This window comes from Camelus ferus, chromosome 10 (assembly GCF_009834535.1).
Source record: "Camelus ferus isolate YT-003-E chromosome 10, BCGSAC_Cfer_1.0, whole genome shotgun sequence".
Classification (NCBI taxonomy): domain Eukaryota; kingdom Metazoa; phylum Chordata; class Mammalia; order Artiodactyla; family Camelidae; genus Camelus; species Camelus ferus.
Window position 1 is genome coordinate 40,886,226 of NC_045705.1, and position 18,942 is coordinate 40,905,167.

The window sequence follows — 18,942 nt, forward strand, 5'->3', positions numbered from 1 at the left end:
CCACACAAAAAGATACAAATGTGAAGTGATGGATGTGTTAATGAAATAGATGGGGGAATTCTTTCACAATGTATATGTATATCAAATCACTGTGATGTACCCTCTACATATCTTACAATTGTATATTAACTATGCCTCAAAAAAGGGTGTAAAATTTTAAAACCCCAGGTTTAAGAAGATCAATGAACCCCAAGTAAACTAAATATGAGAAAAACTACTTCAACTCCACATCATAATCAAATTGCTTAAAACCAATAATAAAGAGAAAATCTTAACAGGAGTCAGAGAAACACTTAAGAGAAGTAATGACAGCATACTTCTCACTGGTAATAATGCAGAGCAGAGTCTTTAAATACTAACATTTTTGAAAAAGTCAACCCAGAATTCTATACCTAGCAGAAACATTTTTCCAAAACAAGGGCTAAACAGGGAGGGTGACATCAGCAAGATGGCAGAATAGGAAGCCACAGATCCTCCTTCTCCCATAGACACATAGATTTAACAACAATATACAGAGATTCAGAAACCACTCGAAAGGATCCTGCACCACAGGTGAGCACTAAGCCAACGGCCTCAAAGTTGGCAGGAAAATTCATAGCATTTTCTGTTGCCAGAACCCCCACTCCCAGCACAGTGTGGCACTATTAGAAGCAAAACCCCAATTCCCATACTCTCTCTGGTGAAAGAAAGGAGTAGAACCTACATCCATCATTCTGATTTTTAAGAGGGCTGCCTGGGACCATTTTCTGTCTTACTTGAATCCAAGTGCTGACAGGAACAGAGAGGCCAGGTTAAGGATGTCTATGAATAAAACCATCAGTGTACACCAGAGTCTTCATTACCACAAAGACACTAGGTAGAGCTCCAATACTACAGCTTACTACAGCACCAAAGAGGCCATAGTATCAAGGAGACACACCAGCAGGAGCTCTGAAGAAGAAACTGGCAAACCTCTTCAAGCACAGAGAGGATGCAACCCTAGAAAAGATTTGAGTGGTCTCCAGAATCTCTAGTCAGGCTGAGTGGAGAATTTTTCCCTATACAAAACCAGATTGAAAAATCTGGGGATGATGGCTGATTCTTCAAATGCTGCAATCCCAACAAAAAATAATAAGCCATAGAAAGAAACAAGAAAAATGACACATTTAAAGGAACTAATTAAATCTCCAGCAACTAACCTTAAGGAAACAGAAATATATTAATTACTAGAAAAATTCAAAATTATTGTTATAAGGATACTCCATGAATTAAAAGAGAACAAAGATAGACAACCATATAAAATCAGGAAAATTATACATGAACAAAATGAAAATATCAACAAAGAGATGAAAACTATGAAGACAAACCAAACAGAAATTCTAGAACTTAAGAATACAATACCTGATTGAAAAATTCACTAAAGGGACTCAACAGCAGTATTAAACAGTCAAAAGAATCAATGAACTTGAAGACAATATTTTCAAAATTACTGTTGCAGAAGAGCAAAAAGAATAAAGAATGAAGAACAAAGAAGAGAGCATAAGGCACTTCTGAGCCATCATCAGAGGGAACCATGTATGCATTATGTGAGTCTCAGCAGAAAGAACAATCTATTTGAAGAAATAATGGTGAAAATCATCCTATATCTGAGGAGAGACATGGATGTACAAATTTAAGAAACTCAAGGAACTCCAATCAGAAAAACAAAATTTAAAGGGATCTACAATGAGAGATACTGCTGAAAGAGGTAATCTAGAAGACATGACCACTGGTTGACCTGCAAGCTGGACCCAGGCAAACAGAGGCTTCTCAGCTCCTCCGCTGTCCTGAGAATGTCCGTTCTGCACACCATTCCCATGGTGGGAACCATTTTTAAGGACATAGCCTTGAGAGAGCAATGTGTTGTTGAGACCATCGAGACAGTATACATGACTGAACCCAGTTAAGGCCTTACTATAAACTTTTTAAATTCTGGCAGTGGGTGGCGTGAAGAGCTACCCATCTTGTGCCCTCCCAAAACAAACCTTGTATTTAAATTCTCTTGCTTATTAAAAATGCCACCTACCAATCTGAAGTGGTCCATTTCTTTGTTCAGTCTCTCCTTGCTCTCTGTGTATAGGGACCAATTTACAAACCAAAAGCCATTATACTCAAACTGTCGAGTCACAGGCAAACAATCTTGAAAGCAGCAAAGGAAAAGCAACTTAAGTACGAAGGAGCTACTATTGTCATAGAAAAGAACAAATCTGACTCTATATTAGATCTGTTCCTTTAGCTTTAACCACTGTGCCCTGTTTTCTAGGCTTAGTCTTGCTAGCTTTGCACACACGTAAACATAACAAGCTGCAGAATAGAGAATTACCTTTGTTTTGTTGGAGGTTTTGCAGGAGCACCATGACCTGGCCCACGTGGACAGCTGCAGGAACAAAGAATTCCTACACCAAGAAATTTGCAACAAACAAACACACCCCTTCCCCTATTTTTTTGTATAAAAAGAGCCTGTATTCTGACTGGAGTAGGATGGTTCTCCAAGACATTTGCCTGCCATCCTCTCCGTCTGCCAGCTTTTTGAATAAAGTCCATACTCCTTGTCCCAACACCTCGTCTGCGGATTTCTTAGCCTGTCCTGAAGCCAGCAGAAGGAGTTTCGACTCGGTAACACTATTAGATTGTCAGCAGATTTCTCAGTGGAAACTTTGTAGGCTGGAAGGGAGTAGGACAATATATTTAAAGTACTGAAAGAAAACAAGCCAATCAAGAATACTATACCTTGGAACACGTCTTCAAAAAGAGAGGAAGCCAGAGAAAGGAGCATGCGCGGAAGCCCCTAAGGGAACCAGACACAAGCGCGGATGGAGAACCGGAGCCGGCCCTAACCCGTCTGTGCTGTTCCTGCACCAGGACCTGGGCATAGGCGGCGCCGAGGGGCTGCTGCTGGACGCGGTGCTGATGCTGCAAGCGTGCGGATGTAGCGTAGAGACGGGACGGCGCACCGTGACCGGGGCCACTGCTTGGCCGAGAGCCGCGAGCTGCCCGTGCGCTGCGCCGGGGACTGGCTGCCCTGCAGCCTAGGCTGGGCGGCCGCCGCGCCCAGTTCTGCGCCTACGGTGCGTATCATCTTCCTGGCGATCTACGTGCTGTTCCTCCGCGACGAGGAGTTCGGCTTGGTCGTATGCGACAGGTGTCTTCCTGTATCCCAGCGTTCAAGCTGGGCAGACGGCGTAAGAAAATCCTAGTTTACTGTCACTTCCCAGATCTGCTTCTCACCAGAAGAGATTCTTTTATTAAACCTACACAGGGCCCCAGTTGACTTGGTAGAGGAATAGACCACAGGCATGGCAGACAGCATCTGGGTCAACAGCCGGTTCACAGCTGCCATTTTTAAGGAAACGTTCAAGCCCCGGTCTCACAGAGACCCCTGATGTCTTCTACCCAACTCTGACTATCCAGAGATATTCAGCTCTGAATAAGCTCTTACTGAAAAGCTTGATAACCTAGTCCCCAAAGGGAAAAAAAATCCTGTTTTTCTCCACCAACAGGTATGAAAGGAAGAAAAATCTGACTTTGGCACTGGAAGCCCTAGTAAAGCTACATGGAAGATTGACATCCAGGGTTGGGACAAATTCATCTGATCATGGCAGTTGGTTGTGACGAGAGAGTCCTGGAGAACGTACAACACTATGAGGAATTGAAGGAGATGGTCCAGCAGTCTGTCCTTGGCCAGTATGTGACCTTCCTGCGGTCTTGCTCAGACGAACGGAAAATCTCACTCTTCCATGGCTGCACATGTGTGCTTTACACACCAAGCAACAAGCACTTTGGCATCGTCTCTTTGGAGGCCATGGACATGTAGTGCCTGATCATCGCTGTTAATTCAGGCAGGCCCTTGGAGCCCGTCATCCACAAAGTCACAGTGTTTCCCTGTGAGCCTGACCTAGTGCACTTCTCAAAAGCAATGGAAAAGTTCATCCATGAACCTTCCTTAAAAGCCCCAATGGGAGTGACTGGAAGAGCCAGGGTGAAAGAGAAATTTTCCCCTGAAGCATATACAGAGCAGCTCTACAAATATGTCACCAAACTGCTGGTATAATCAGATTGTGTTAGTCTTTATGCTATATTCATTAATATCTTATTTGTCGATTGTAGTTTTGAAACCAAAGAAAAAACCTAGAATCTAGTGCAGAAGAGATTTTTTAAAAATATACTTGAAGCTTAAACCTGAGCCACCTTCCTATGCACTACACTCCCCACATCTGCTCTTTCAGAAAAACGTTTTTTATGCTGTAATAATTCTAAGTCTTACCAGTATTAATTAATATATAAATATGGTACAATTCCACATTCAGCAGAATATTTTAATTTTATTTTCTGTATATTATTGTTGTTCTGCCTATAAGTTTTGAGTCATATTGTGCCTTATTTGGTTTTAATGTGTCATCATCGAAGTTGATTAATTTGGCTTCATAACATAATGAGAAGAAAGTTACTACAGTTCCCTGAATCAGTCCGCTTCAGTGTTCACTGATCTCTTGGAAAATTTTTGTTAGTCATACATTTGCCTGGATTCATAGCAAGAATGCTCTGTATTTTTTTTTTTTACAGAAATGATTTATTGTGTTTTTGCACACAGACATGACAATAAAAGATGCTTCTCACAGGGAAAAAAAGGAGAAATTAATGATTTCCTACATAAGCAAAAGTTGAGGGAGTTCGTTACCACTAGACATGTCTTACAAAATGCTGAAGGGAATCCTTCAAGGTGAAGCAAAAGAACCATAAACAACAACACAAAACCATACAAAAATATAAAACTCCCTGGTAAAGGTAAATATTTAGGAAATATAGAATCCTGTAGTATGATAATCTAGGTATGTAAATCACTTTACAATCTAATACTGAATTTAAGAAACAAAAGCATAAAAAGTTGTTATAAATTTATCTTAATGGATATGCAATATAAAAGGGGTAACTATCATCAATAACATATATAGGTATACTTCTTTTTATTGAGTTTTGCTTTATTGCACTTTGTAGATATTGCAGTTTTTACAAATTGAAGGTATGTGGCAACCCCGTCAAGCAATTCTATTGGCACCATTTTTCCATCAGTATTTGTTCTCTTCACATCTCTATGTCAAATTTTGGTTAATTCTCACAGTACTTCAAACTGAGAAAAAAGTTTACAACTCACTAAAGGCTCAGATAATGGCTAGCATTTTTTATCAATAAGGTATTTTTAAATTAAGGCATGTACTTTGTTTTAAAATCCCTCAAATTTCAGTCATTTTGTTTAGGATAAACCAAAACTCTCTTGTTGTGTTTGAATCAATTTACATCATTGTTGGGAGAGGCAGCCCACCATAGGCCCCCCTGCATGTCCTTGCTAAATGTATCAAACTACAAGCCTTACCTTTCCTCTGACACTGCACCCTTTCTATGGCTAGTCACACAGGCAATTAATAAGTCAACCCCACCACAGATGACTATAATAATAATAAAAACATCCAAAAAAATACTATTTAGAGTTTTTTCCAGATAGGAGACAAAGTTTTGATCCTTTTCAAAGTATTTACAGTGTGGTTTCTTTTATTCATTAAGATATAATTGACATACAATATTATATTAGTTTCAGATGCAGAACATAGTTCTTGTGCATCTGATTTAATATATGCATATGATTTATAATATATTTAATAGATGTATATCTTTCATATTGATTACCACAATAAATCTAGTTAACATCCATCACCACATATATTTCCAAGCATTTTTTTCCTAGGATAAAAACTTTCAAGATTTACTCTCTTAGCAATACAGTATTATTAACTGTAGTCACCATGTTATACATTATGTCCCTAGGAACATTGATCTATCAACCAATGGGACGGAATAGATAGTCAAGAAATAAGTCCTTGTATATATATGGCCAAGTGATTTTTGGAAAGGTTGCCAAAACTACACAATGGGAAAAGAACAGTCTCTTCAACATATGGTGTCTGGAAAACTAGATATACATCTACATGCAAAAGAATAAAGTCGGCCTTTTCCATACACCATATCCAAAAACTGCTAAAAGAAGACATAGGGGAAAAACTTGAGGACATTGGATTTGGCAATGATTTCTTGGCTATGACACCAAAAGCACAGGTAACAAAATAAAAAATAGTCATATGGGGGTACATCAAACTTAAAGACTTCTGCACATCAAAGCAAACAATCAACAGAATAAAAAGACAATCTATGGAATAGGATAAAATAATTACAAGTCATATATCTGATAAGAGGTTAATATCCAGAATATATAAAGAACTTCTACAACTCAACAACAACAAAATCCAATTAAAATACAGGCAAACGATTTGAACATATATTTCTCTAAAGAATATACACAAATGCCAATAAGCACATAAAAGGATGCTTAACAACATCACTAATTAGGGACACACAAATCAAACCACTTCGAAATATCCCGATACCGACCAGGATGGTCACTATCAAAAGAAGAGAAAACACTGGCGAGGATGTGGAGAAGTTGGAACCCTTGGTTACTGTTGGTAGGAATGTAAAATGGTGCAGCCATTGTGGAAAACAGTATGGAGGTTCCTCAAAAATAAAATAGAAATAGAAATACCACATGATCCAGAAACCTCATTTCTAGTTATATAATCCAACAAACTTCAAAGCAAGGTCTTGAAGACATATTTACACACCTATATTCATCAAAGCATTATTTACAATAACCAAGTGGTGGAAGCAACTCAAACATGTATCAACAGATGAATGGATAGAGAAAATGTGATACACACATGCACACAGATATAGATACACTGTAATATGCAGCCTTAAAAAAGAAGGAAATTATGTCACATGCTACAGAGTGAATAAACTTCAAGGAACTGTCCTAAATAAAATAAGCCAGTCACAAAAAGGCAACTAATATATGATTCCACTCACATGAAGTATATAAAGTAGTCAAACTCATAGAAACAGAAAGTAGAAACGTGGTAATCAAGGGCTGAAGGGCGTGGACAGGAGCAATTAGTGTTTCGTGGGTATAGAGTTTCAGTGTTGCAAGATGAAAAAGTTTTAGAGATCTGTTGCATAACAACGTGAATATACTTAACACTACTAAACCATATACTTAAAAATGCTTAACATGGTAAGTTTAATGTTACGTGTTTTTTACCACAATTTTTTAAACTAGGGCTAAATACTTTTTAGATTTGCAAAATGTGAAAGAATTCACCACCAGAAGATTTGCTTTCTAAGAAATGTCAAAGAGAGTACTTTGGGTCACATGATGGAATAAAAATCCATAAAAAGAATGAAGAACACTAGAGATAGCAAATATGTGGATAAATATAAATGTTTTATTTTTTTAATTACTTCAAAGACACATGACTACTCACATCAAAAATGGTAACTATGTAGTGTGTAGTTTATAACATATGTAGAAGTAAATGTATGACAATAGCACAAAGACTGAGAAGAAATGGAAGTACACTGTTGTAGCATTCTCATACTATATGTAAAGTGGTATAATATTATTTGAAGATAGTGTGTGACAAGTTAAAGATGATGTTGTGGGTTGAATTGTGCCCCTCCAAACTAAATTTTCAAGTTCTAATCCCCAGTATCTGTGAATGTAACCTTATTTGGAAATAGGATCTTTGCAGATATAAATTAAAATGAGATATATTTGATTACAGTGAGCCCTTAACCAATGGTGTCCTCATAAGATAGGAGAAATTTGGGTACACAGACACACACTGGGGGAAAATGGCCATGTGAAGTCACAAAGACATATCATATAAAAACATAAGCAGAGATTGGAGCAATGCATCTATAGGTAAAGGGACACCAAGGATTGCCAGCAACCACCAGAAGCTAGGAGATGAGCATGAACAGATTGTCCTTCGGCACTTTCAGTGGGAACCAACCCTGCCAATACACTGATTTCAGACCTAAAGCCTCCAAAACAGTGAGTGAATAAATTTGTTGTTTTAAGTCACCCAGTTTGTGGTATTTTCTTCGTGCAGCCTGGGGAAACTGATAGAGATGCGTACTGCATATACTAAAGCAATCACTACAATTTTTAAAAAAGAATTGTAGCTAATAAGCCAACAAAGAAATAAAATGGAGTGAAAAATAGGCCAAAAAAAAAAAAAGGATAGAAGAAAGGAAAAGGGGAATGCAGAACAAATGGGACAAATAGAAAACAAATAGCAAGCTGATATATTTAAACCCTAGAATATGAAAATCATATTAAATATAAATGGTCTAAACATCTTCATTAAAAGTCAGAAATTGTTAATTTAGATAAAAAACAAAATTCAATCATATACTGCCTATAAGAAGACTATATTAAATATAAAGACACAAGGTTAAAAGTAAAAGAGTGGCAAAAGCTATGTCAACACTTATCAAAAGAAAGTTATTGGAGTGGCTGTATTAATATTAAACAAAGTAAACTGCAAAGCAAAACATATTACCAATGATTAAAAAGCTTATTTCATAATGATACAGAAATAAATTTATCTTAAAAGTTTACTGATACAATAATGAAGCTTCAAAATTCATGAAGCAAGAGCTGATAGATGTGAAAGTAGACATAGGAAAGTTCCCATAATAGAGATTTCAATTCCTGTCTCTCAATAATAGAATAAGTTGGTAGAAACTCAGAAAGGATAAAGAAGTCTTTAACAATGCTAAGGACCAACTTATGCTATTTGACGTTTTCAAACAATTGGCACGACAGCAGCATATACATTCTTTTTAATCACCCATGAAACATTTACCCAGATAGACCAGAGGCTATAAACATGAATGCATCTAAAAGGAGTCAAACCATTCTAACTATATTCTCTGACCACAATGGAATAGAAATAGAAATCAATAACAGAAAGGTATCTTGAAAATTGGAACTATTAGGAAACTAACACACTTCTAAATAATCCACAGGTCAAAGAAAAAAGCAAAGAGAATGTAGAAAGTGTTTTGAACTGAATTAAAATAATAAACAATATTTCAAAATTGGTGGGATATAGTTAAAGAAATATTTGGACGGAAACTGATAACACTAACCTCATATAGTGGGGACAAAGAGATCTCACACCAATGACCTCAGCTTCCTCCTTAAGAAATTAAGAAATGAGGAACAAATTAAAGACCAGGTAGGAGTAAGAAAGGAGAAATATAGACCAGAACAGAATACAATCAAATTAAAAACAGAAAACAAGTCAATTAAATTAAAAAAACCAGTTGGTAAAATCAAAAAAAAATGATAAACCATTAGCCAGACTGATTACACATTAAAAATAGAGACACAAATTATCCATAGAGAAGTGACATCACACTACAGATTTTAAAAGACAATAAAGGAATATTATGAACAACTTAAGGCAATACATTTGAGAACTTACGTGAAATAAACATTTCATCTTGTCTTGTGAAAAACTGATTTTTTTAATAAAATCTCAACTTACTAAATTATTTTTATTACTCCAGAATGGAATGCTACAGATACTGTAAAGCATGCACATTTATTAACTTCAGAATTAGCTTCAAACCGTTAAAAATGAAATTGGAATAAGAGTATAAAATGGGATGTTGGGGAAAAAGTATTATCCCCCCCCCCCCCATATCTCTCTCTCTCTCATTTTTGTTCCCAAACTGTCTCCTCATTTACCTCAGAAACTTGCCAGTTAGGATGTACGCTGACTTCCTACCTCGGTATCTGAGGACCTGTTTTTATTTTCTGGTTCAATGAGAAGCGATGATTTGACATCAGATAAATCCCCCTCAGCGAAGGAGTTCTGGGGTGGGAGGGGAGGGAGCTCTTCTGCTCACCTCCCCTATTAAGTTCCCCCTTTACCTTGAATACCACTTTCTCCTTAGATAAAGCTCAATCATTTTCGAAGCAACCTTGGTAAGCGCTTTTATAGGATCTTCACAACTTTACAAAATAATAAACGAGAGTGTTGTTTCCCCTCTTGTTTAACAGAGAGTAAAGAAACTGGGAGGATAAGACCAGAAATAGAGGTCTTCAGAGTTTTGGTTCTAGACTTTAGTTTCCAGTTATCCTGACTGATGGAACCACAAGACTCCCTTGCTCTGTAAACAGTTTTTCTTTTGCCTCATTCACCAAATCTTGCGTTTATAAGCAGTACTCTACAAGGCCCCAGGAATCCTCAGAAAGAAAAACAAAAAACAAAAAGAAGCTCCTGTTTGCTCTTGCTATGGTGGGACAATCAGCCAAATCTTAACATGGCACAAGGAGCTCCAGATCCAAGGGAGAATAGAAAATAGATGGAGCAAAGAAATCTCAGGTACACTTAGACTTTTTAACCGAGTACCTGTCGTATGCCAAGGACTGTGCAGTTTTTCTATACCCCATATCGATAACTGAGGTATAATCTATTGGCCGGGAACTTTGCCCAAGGTAGATTTTCAATGAAAGGGGCAGGTTTAGGGTCACTCAACTTTAATCCTGAAATTTCACAATTTCCGCAGTCTCTGTCCTGAGAGGTGGGGAGGTTGCAACCATTACCTCCGCGGTCGCCAAGTCTCATTGCTCAGAAGCACAGCACCTCCCACGGATGGAAGTCCTTAAGTGCAACCCCTGTCCTGGAAGCCCAATCAGCAGCCGGGCAGCTGCACAGCGCGCGCCTCGGGCCATGTCACGTGTCAGTCAAAGATGGCTGCTCCCGGGCGAGTTGAGCAAAGGTTGGAGTGAGCCCCCGCGTGGCGGAGGAAGACCGAGGAGGCAGCGACTGCTGGAAGCCGAGTGTTAAGGTACTAGCCTTACGGGGGAAAGGGTGCAGTAAATGGCGGGGTAGCTAGAGAAGCCCAGTGACATGCTTCATCCGCAGCGCGGGAATGAGATCCTGGAACTGGGTCGGAAGATGGAGGAGGGGAGTCGGTTCTGCCGCACCGACCGTCCCTTTATTTTCCACCCTAGAAGAAAAGGCCTTATATTTGAATTACACCTATAAGGGCGAGGGGAAAAAGTCCCTGTTGGAACTTAATCCTGGGTTCACTGCCAATTTACAGGATGACCTTGGCCTAATTTAATTTTCAGAGGCCCCACTTTACTTATTGCCTATCACAGAAGCTACCCTGAGTGACGTGCGATAGCTCGTGCAGAAGCCCTGAAATGTTTGTAATATTTAAACGTGGTGTTGTCTTTGATAAGGATTTATTATTAATAACCGGGATACAGTGGCCTACTGCGGGCTGCCCAGTCAGAACCCTTAACACAAACTTATTCATTGTCACTATAGGGAGGGCAGAGATGCTATCATGTTACTGTAACGAACGGCCTCAGAAAGTTTGAGTCCAAGACACCTAAACATAAATTTCTAAACCTAAATTGTAATACTTATGTTAATTTTAAGTTTAGGATATGAAATTTCAGTGCACTCAACATATTCCAAGTGATCTCTTGTATCTAATGGCTAACCAGTGAATATTCGTTAGTGTTATAAATTAACCTTGTAACAAATGGATAGTGAACCAAGAAAATTTAATTTCTTAAAATCATGCTGTCTGTCCTTTTTTTCTAAACTTTTGCTTTTCTTAACCCTGCTACCCTAAAATTTTAATGAGCTAAATCTTTAGGCTGAAATTCATCAGTTACTATTCCTTTACCCTTTATTTCCAACTAGTGCAGGGATCAACAAACAACCTGCCTATGGGCCAGACAATGCCTACTGCTTGTTTCTATAAAACCAGCCAGAATGATTTATACTTTAAGAATTGTTTTGTTTTTTAAAAAAAGATTCAACAAAGACCATTTGTGCCCCACAAAGTTAAAATATTTATTATCTGGCCCTTTAGAGAAGTTTGCTGACCTCTGCTCTAGGTTATACCTATAAGTGAAAGCACTGGGTATATCTGTCTTCTATTAAATAATACCAAATTCTTTTCTAAAGTGGTTGTACCCAAATTGGTACAATTTATGCTTCCACCAGTAAGTAGCACATGAGTTTCAGTTACCCCACATCCTTGCCAGTCATTGAAATTTAATTTCTTCCCAGTAATCGAAATTTAATTTCTATTTCCCTGATTATTGTGAGGTTAAGCATATTTTCATGTTTTGGGCTCTTTGGCTTTTTTTGTGAAAGGAAAACCTGTTCAAACCTTTAGTCAGCTTTTCTATTGGGTTGGTTGCCTTTTTCTTGTTGGTTTATACTTCTTTACATATTCTGGGTACTAACTACTCATTGCCAGCATTTTCTCCCACACTAGCCTATCCTTATTTCAGTTGGTTAATATTAGTTTATTATTAGCTTTAGGTCTTTTATGTTTAATGCTGTTTGCAAATTTAAAATATTTTTAAGGGTTATAAAGATATTCTTTATTTCCTATAAGCTTATGTGGTGTCTTTCATGTTCTGGTTTCTATTTCACATAGATTTGTCTTTTGAGGGGGGTGTTTATGCGTTGATTTTTTCAGATTATGAAATCAAGCTATGGCTAATTCTTTTAAAATTAAATGTTTATTGTTTTCAGAAGGCTCTTTGTAAGCCCTTTTGCTGTTTTTCTATAGATCCACATTATTGAAAAATGATATTTTAATTTAAGGCCCAAGATGGAAAATCATGAACCAGATGATACTATCAAGGAAAAGTTAATTGATATCATAACCAGAAAAATTAGCCAACTTCCAGAAGCAGACAGGTGAGATTCCTTCTTAATTAAACAAAAGTTTTTAAGGTGAATTTTCATTGTTGATTCATCTCAAATTTATTTCATTTGAGTATAAACAACAGAGAATATCATAAGGAAATTGAGATTTTTCTTGCATTGATGTGAAAACCAAGGCCCAGGGAGATAACCATTTTGCTCTAAGTCCAGGCTAAAATTCATGTCTTTACACATATCTTTTTTGGACATACGATAGTTCTCCATTTGGGTTGATAGTTTTTCCATTTGGCTTAGACTATGGTCAAACATTTATGGACTAATTTAAATAACGAAACTTTAAAATAGCTTGTAAAGTGTCTCCTCTCTCAATTCATTTCTGTCACTATGCTTACCAGTCTAATAGTGCCATGTAACACACATAGCTAGACAAGGAATGTCAGAGAAATGGGATCATGGCTAAAGGATCTTTAAGGTATTATTAAATGTATATAGAAAACATACTGATCTTTGAAGACACCATCCAGTGAACTACAGTATTCTTCCACAAAATGCTCTTAGACCTCCTTGGCAAGGCAGTCTCTCCAAGGTTCCATTTAAACTGAAAATCTGAGAACAAAAAGGATGAAGAAGAACCAGCCTGGGGAGGAGGAGAGAATGGCATATGCCTAGGCCAAAGGATAGCAAAGTGTTTGTCATATTTGAGGAACCAGAGTTACTAAAGTACAAGGGAAGTGGGCATAAGGTTGAAGGAACAGGAAAAGTTTTAAGCAGGGATTGAACCAGCTAACATTTCCAGGGAACATTACAGTTGCTTTATTGAAAATAGATTTAACATAGGAGAGAAAAAAGAAGATGACCAGTAGGAAAACTAGTGTAATAATCCAACCTAGTGAGCCATAGTGGCAGTTGAGGTTAAAAAAATGTACGGATTTGAAATATAGTTTGGAAGTATAATATTACTATCTTGCACAAATTTCAGGCTTGCTGCCATTTACCCTCTCAACAAGGGAGAACCTATAAAGCAAAGGCAGTCGTAAGAACTTTCACAAGCTGTTTACCCAACACCTCTCCCCTCTAATACACACATACACACACACTGTACATCCTTTTTGTTATTATTTTCTGTAGGTAAACAAAAACTTTTCAAGCAAAGAAAGGCACATGCCCATGTTCCCAGGCCAGTAAGGGAGGGAAAGCCAGAAAGACTGACACAAAGAATAGAGTAGATGTGACAACCTTGAAGAGAAAGCAAGCAGACTGTGTTATTGGGACTTTGACCGACTTAGAAAGAATAAGCAATGGGAAAGTAAGCTGAAATTGCAAAGTAAGCTTTAGTTTGAAAGGAGTAAATTGCTCTCAAACATTGGCACCTAAACAGGGCAGATGACAGCATCTCCTTATCTTTGCTTTGTTTCCTATTTTACCTCTGTTCCTATTTTACCTATCCTAGTTCTAGGTTTGAATCCTCATCCCTTCTTGCATTACCAATTAGATGTATTTAATAGTTATTTGAGAAGTTCTTAAATGTATGAAACTTTAATATCAAACATTTCACTTTCTTATCTATAAAATAATTTCACGTACCATATATTTCATTGTCATTTGCTCAATCTAGTCTTATATTTCATGTTTAGTTCATACAGCTAGTTATTTTGTGGGTCTATCTGGCCAAAAAGTCATGAGTTTCTAATTGTGTAAGCACTTTTTTTGAACACTGACTGGCAATGGTGCTGCTAGATAATAACAATTTTGTATTGAATTATTAACTAAAAAATGTGACTTTAAGCCACAGGAAATTAAAATCCAGTTGGGAGAGAGCAAACTTTGCTATTCAGATTCCAATTACATTCCTTGTTATATTTAGGTACTTATTTGCATGAGTTCTTATAATATTTAAAATTAGTGTTATCAGTATATAATTACAGTGTGTATATTTATAATACTTATATAATGTATATGTGCAAATTATTTACCTCTGAGCATTTGTTCCTATGACTAAAAAGGAGATTATATTTCACAGTATTTGTTAAGGAGATTAAATAACAATATTTTAGAGGAAGTGCTCGTTTCCCATTTCCTCAGCGCCCACAAAATTACATAGGTTTTTTCACATTCGTGTTTTCTGTTATTGTTTGGTAGGTTCTCTAGGCACTCATCAAAATTTAAATATTACCTTGTGTACCCTAAGTTTCTAAACTGCCTCTCTTGAACTGCCATTATCATTTTAATACACTTCTGTTATATCTGAAGCTTACATGTTTTTCATTCTCCAATAATATACTAGGAAAACACAGAAGGTAGAAGGTAATTTTTTGTGCCTTTAGCACAAAGCCTGCTGCATGCAGTAGTAGGTGCTCAATGATTCAAAGTGACATTAGGATTGCAAAGTGACAGGTAATAAAAGTAATACCTTATACAATGTAGGAAGCTCACAGTTAGGAATTCTTAGAAAAGCTGTCCTGAGTGTTAACAATAGAAATTAGAAGGGGTATTGTGTGGCTATTTTTGGCTAATTAATTACCCCTGTAGTTCCCCCTCTACCTGCTGAGCTAGCGAAGGGTGCATAGTTTGGCAAATTAAGAGTAATGAATAACCTCTAAAGGAAAAAAAATGTAAACGAATATATGCATGTACATGCGTGACTGGGATATTATGCTGTATACCAGAGACCGACACATTGTAACTGACTACTTCAATTTAAAAAATTAATTTAAAAAAAAGTAATGAGAAAACTATGAGTTTGACACCTGTGTTAGAGATGACAAGGCAGGTGGCAAAAAAAATAGTGGGCTGAAGAGTTTGAATGGGAGTATTTTCAGTATTTGGCAGTGTTAGGGAATTCCCCCACAAACTAAAAAATGCATAGAATATTTGTTTTAAAACTCATACATACCTTGCTTAAAAACTAGTTCTACCACTTACTATCCCCAAAACATCAATTTATTCTTATTTCAATGACTTCTTACAAAGTACCTATCATAGAGTATCCCTTAAATGTTAGTATTCCTCCAGCCTCCTAATCCTGACTAATGCTTCAAGGAAGGAAACTTACCAGTTCCACTTTATTGAATGCCTTCTCTGTGTCAGGTGCTGTTGAAGCCAGTATCTTTGCATCCATTGTCTTCAAGTTGTTTAGAGACTAGTGGGGAAGCCTGACATGTAAATCAATGATAAGATAGTACTGCCTTATAATATGTTGTTCTACAGAAGTACTGGGTATTGTGGGAGCCCAGAGAGGCACTCCAATCACCCTTCAGAAACCCCTCCTTGCCATATATAGTTAAGGGGAAATTTCCATAACAGTATCTTTTGTAAAATCACAAAATACATTTAACAAAATCTAAATGTATCATATTCTTAAGTGTTGACCAAATTCGAAGCCTTTTAGAATAAAAATCTATATGTAAAACATCATGACTTTAAATTTTCTGTTTTATGGTGCTATAAGGTATAAACGTTGTATCCTGTTAATCCTAGAGTCCTGATAAATTCCGTAACATATGCCGGAATTGTTATTAGAGAGCTTACATGCACAACAAAGCCCCCAAAAAAGTTACTGTTTTTTCTTGCCCTCTCAGGAATGTGCTTGAAAATGGATCAACATATATTGGACTTAATGCTGCTCTCTGTGGCCTAATAGCAAATAGTCTTTTCCGACGCATCTTACATGTGACACAGGCTCGTATAGCTGCTGGATTACCAATGGCAGTGATCCCATTTTTGACAGCACACACATCTTACAAAGGTTTTGTAAGTTTACCTTTGAATACAGGTAAATTCTGTTTCACTATCACCAGCACGTTTGCTTTAGTATATAGTATTTGCCCCTTACGTTAATTCTTATAATTAATTAATCCTTATAGCAGGTAGCTATATGCTATAATGTAGTCAGTGCTTGGATAAGACTAAACCTTGTTAGCCACTCTATAGAAAGTAGCAATTAATTCATATTAGCATGGTCTGCCAAAAAAGTAAATTAACACATATACACAGTACTTCTATATACTTTCCTTTATCTAACTTATCTTTCCCATAGTGGTTAAGAAATATTTAGAAAATTTAATTTTTTTAAGTGCTCACTTAAACACAAGTTTCCTAAAGGGAGAAATTTTTATGGGAACAAGGCTCTTTATGTACTAAAGCACTAAATGTGTATATGTACAATACTTATCAGATACATGGAGACTTGACTTCCTTTGGACAGTTTACCGTATTTGCTCAGTGCTCCAAATACAGGTATATCATGAGAAAATTTCTGATCAGTGATTTCAAAACAAAATGATTACAAGTGGTGGTGGGGAGGGAGGTAGTCCATTTAAATTCTCTTAAGTGCTACTCCAAATCTGTTTAAATTGGATGAGTATTTTGCTTAAATCCCCAAGACTAATGTGGAAGGAATTTTATGATCCAGGGAAACCTACTGTACAATGAACTGAACAGGGTAAGTGAAGACATAGGTTAACTTAGCCTTCTATTTTTACTATACCCTGTATTTTAATATACCTTGTAATTTGGAAATGAGTAATTTTATAAAAATAAAATCACACTATATAATGTAAAAATATATGAATCAAATTGTTAAAGCAAATTTCCCATGGGTTTAAAAGCTTCTTAAAGACAAAAATATTAGCTCAGGCTTGCTAATACAAGTGCAGAAAACTACAAGCAGTGCAAACCAGGATTATTACATTCAACTTCAGAACAAATTAGAGAATTTTTCCCAAGAAGGTTTTATCAGTTATTCCTGGCTGCTTTAGATTATCCGTGCATGTAATTATACCTTTTAACATGACTTGTAGAAATGCATTTGCTGTATTACTGCCTGAAAATTATCTGTGATACATATGAGGGGAACTTGCATTCTTTAAATCCTGTTTGCTTGACTGTCCATTTGCAGAACTAATTTATCTTCTAGGTGATCTGCAATGTGAAACTTGTACCATCATACGAGGTGGATTGGTTGGTCTTATTTTTGGTGGTCTGTACCCTGCTTTCTTGGCTATACCTGTGAATGGTGGCCTAGCAGCCAGGTAGGATTATTTGTTTTCTCATAATCTTTGAAAAACTTTAATAATATATAAATGAGTGCCTAGAAAATGCAAAGCTTAAAATAGCAAGTACATTTTCTATTTTTTAAGGCAATGTTACCTATCTGATTAGAAAGAATTAATATGACATGTTTTGACATCAAAGATACTTCTCAAGAATTTGAAAAGCGTCCTAGAAATCTATTACACTACCTCTTGGGTGTATAGTTTAGGTTCTTTGTGGATTCAGTGACAGCTACAAAGCTGCAAACAATACTGACTAGTGTGAAAGCTACATTATATGCATGTTTTTTAGAGTTTGAGTACTTCCTCTAAAGAAAAATCCCCATCAAAAAATGTCTAGGTTTAATTCAGTTATTCTCTGATGAACTCTTGTATCAAGCAGTCTATACTATATGAGCTTCCAGAGGTGACATGGAAAAGGAGACAAAAAAACCCAAAAGGACAGTTTTTAGTACTAATAGAATTTGAAGAGAATATATCAGTACCTTAACCTTTACTTAAACTAGTTTTATTCTAAGACTTCTGGTATTAATAGTGTACTATACATAGGCCTGCCACTTGATACAACTATCTTTTCTAGTGAACTGTCTCAATGTTTTCTTACAGGTATAACTCAGCCCTGCTACCAGAGAAAGGAAACATCTTAAATTACTGGGTTAGAATTTCTAAGCCTGTCTTTAGAAAGATGTTATTTCCCATTTTGCTCCAGACTGGGTTTGCAGCATACCTTGGGTCTAGACAATATAAAGTACTTACAAAGGCTCTTCAGTTACCTGAACCTGGCCTAGAAATTCAGTGATTGTTAAGCAAACGTATACACAAAAATAAAATTGTAAAAATAACCTACGTCTAATGTATTAATAAACACAGACTTGTAATTTATCACATGAGGGACAATTCTGGGATCTACAACAAAAGGCTGAAGACTTAAAAGTATTCAACACTACCCACTTAAACAAGAGCACTTCTGTAGTTTGCTCAATATTCTCTCTCCCACATCACTTGCTCTACTCCTTAATATTAAGCAGTTTGGTCTGTAACGCATGAGAAAATAACCATACAGCAGTTCTCACTGAAGAATCCTAACATGAATGAAAATAGGGGGGGGGTGCGTAGGGGGAGTATGGATACACTATAGAAATGTTATACTTCACTTTCTCAATTCATTGCTTCCATAGTTATTATTCATTCATAGAATCTTAGAACAATTTTAAAACACTCCTCGAAGAGGGATCAATTCCAGTATTCTTAACAGATGATTATTC

General features: G+C 36.6%; 1 protein-coding gene and 1 pseudogene across 2 annotated transcripts; both read left to right on the plus strand.

Annotated features, from left to right (window-relative positions):
• Window positions 1-1,704: 1,704 nt before the first annotated feature.
• LOC102513670 lies at window positions 1,705-4,122 on the plus strand (annotated as a pseudogene).
• A 6,503-nt stretch (window positions 4,123-10,625) lies between these two features.
• On the plus strand, window positions 10,626-18,519 carry TMEM126A (transmembrane protein 126A). 2 transcript variants are annotated; one of them, XM_014560868.2, is made up of 5 exons: window positions 10,626-10,773; window positions 12,564-12,659; window positions 16,205-16,398; window positions 17,542-17,656; window positions 18,284-18,519. In XM_014560868.2, the coding sequence occupies exons 2-5, from the start codon at window positions 12,571-12,573 to the stop codon at window positions 18,474-18,476; spliced, it is 591 nt and encodes a 196-aa protein (XP_014416354.2). In that variant the 5' UTR covers window positions 10,626-10,773; window positions 12,564-12,570; the 3' UTR covers window positions 18,477-18,519. The 2 variants fall into 2 exon arrangements, with proteins under 2 accessions (XP_014416354.2, XP_006186757.2); XM_006186695.3 differs by having other exon boundaries at window positions 10,632-10,773; window positions 12,529-12,659.
• The last annotated feature ends 423 nt before the right edge of the window (window positions 18,520-18,942 follow it).

Coding starts and splice junctions, on each gene's coding strand:
- TMEM126A (XM_014560868.2), top strand. CDS start 12,571: ATGGAAAATCATGAACCAGATGATACTATCAAGGAAAAGTTAATTGAT. Junction 16,399..17,541: donor AAGTTTACCTTTGAATACAG/GTAAATTCTGTT, acceptor TTTATCTTCTAG/GTGATCTGCAATGTGAAACT. Junction 17,657..18,283: donor AATGGTGGCCTAGCAGCCAG/GTAGGATTATTT, acceptor GTTTTCTTACAG/GTATAACTCAGCCCTGCTAC.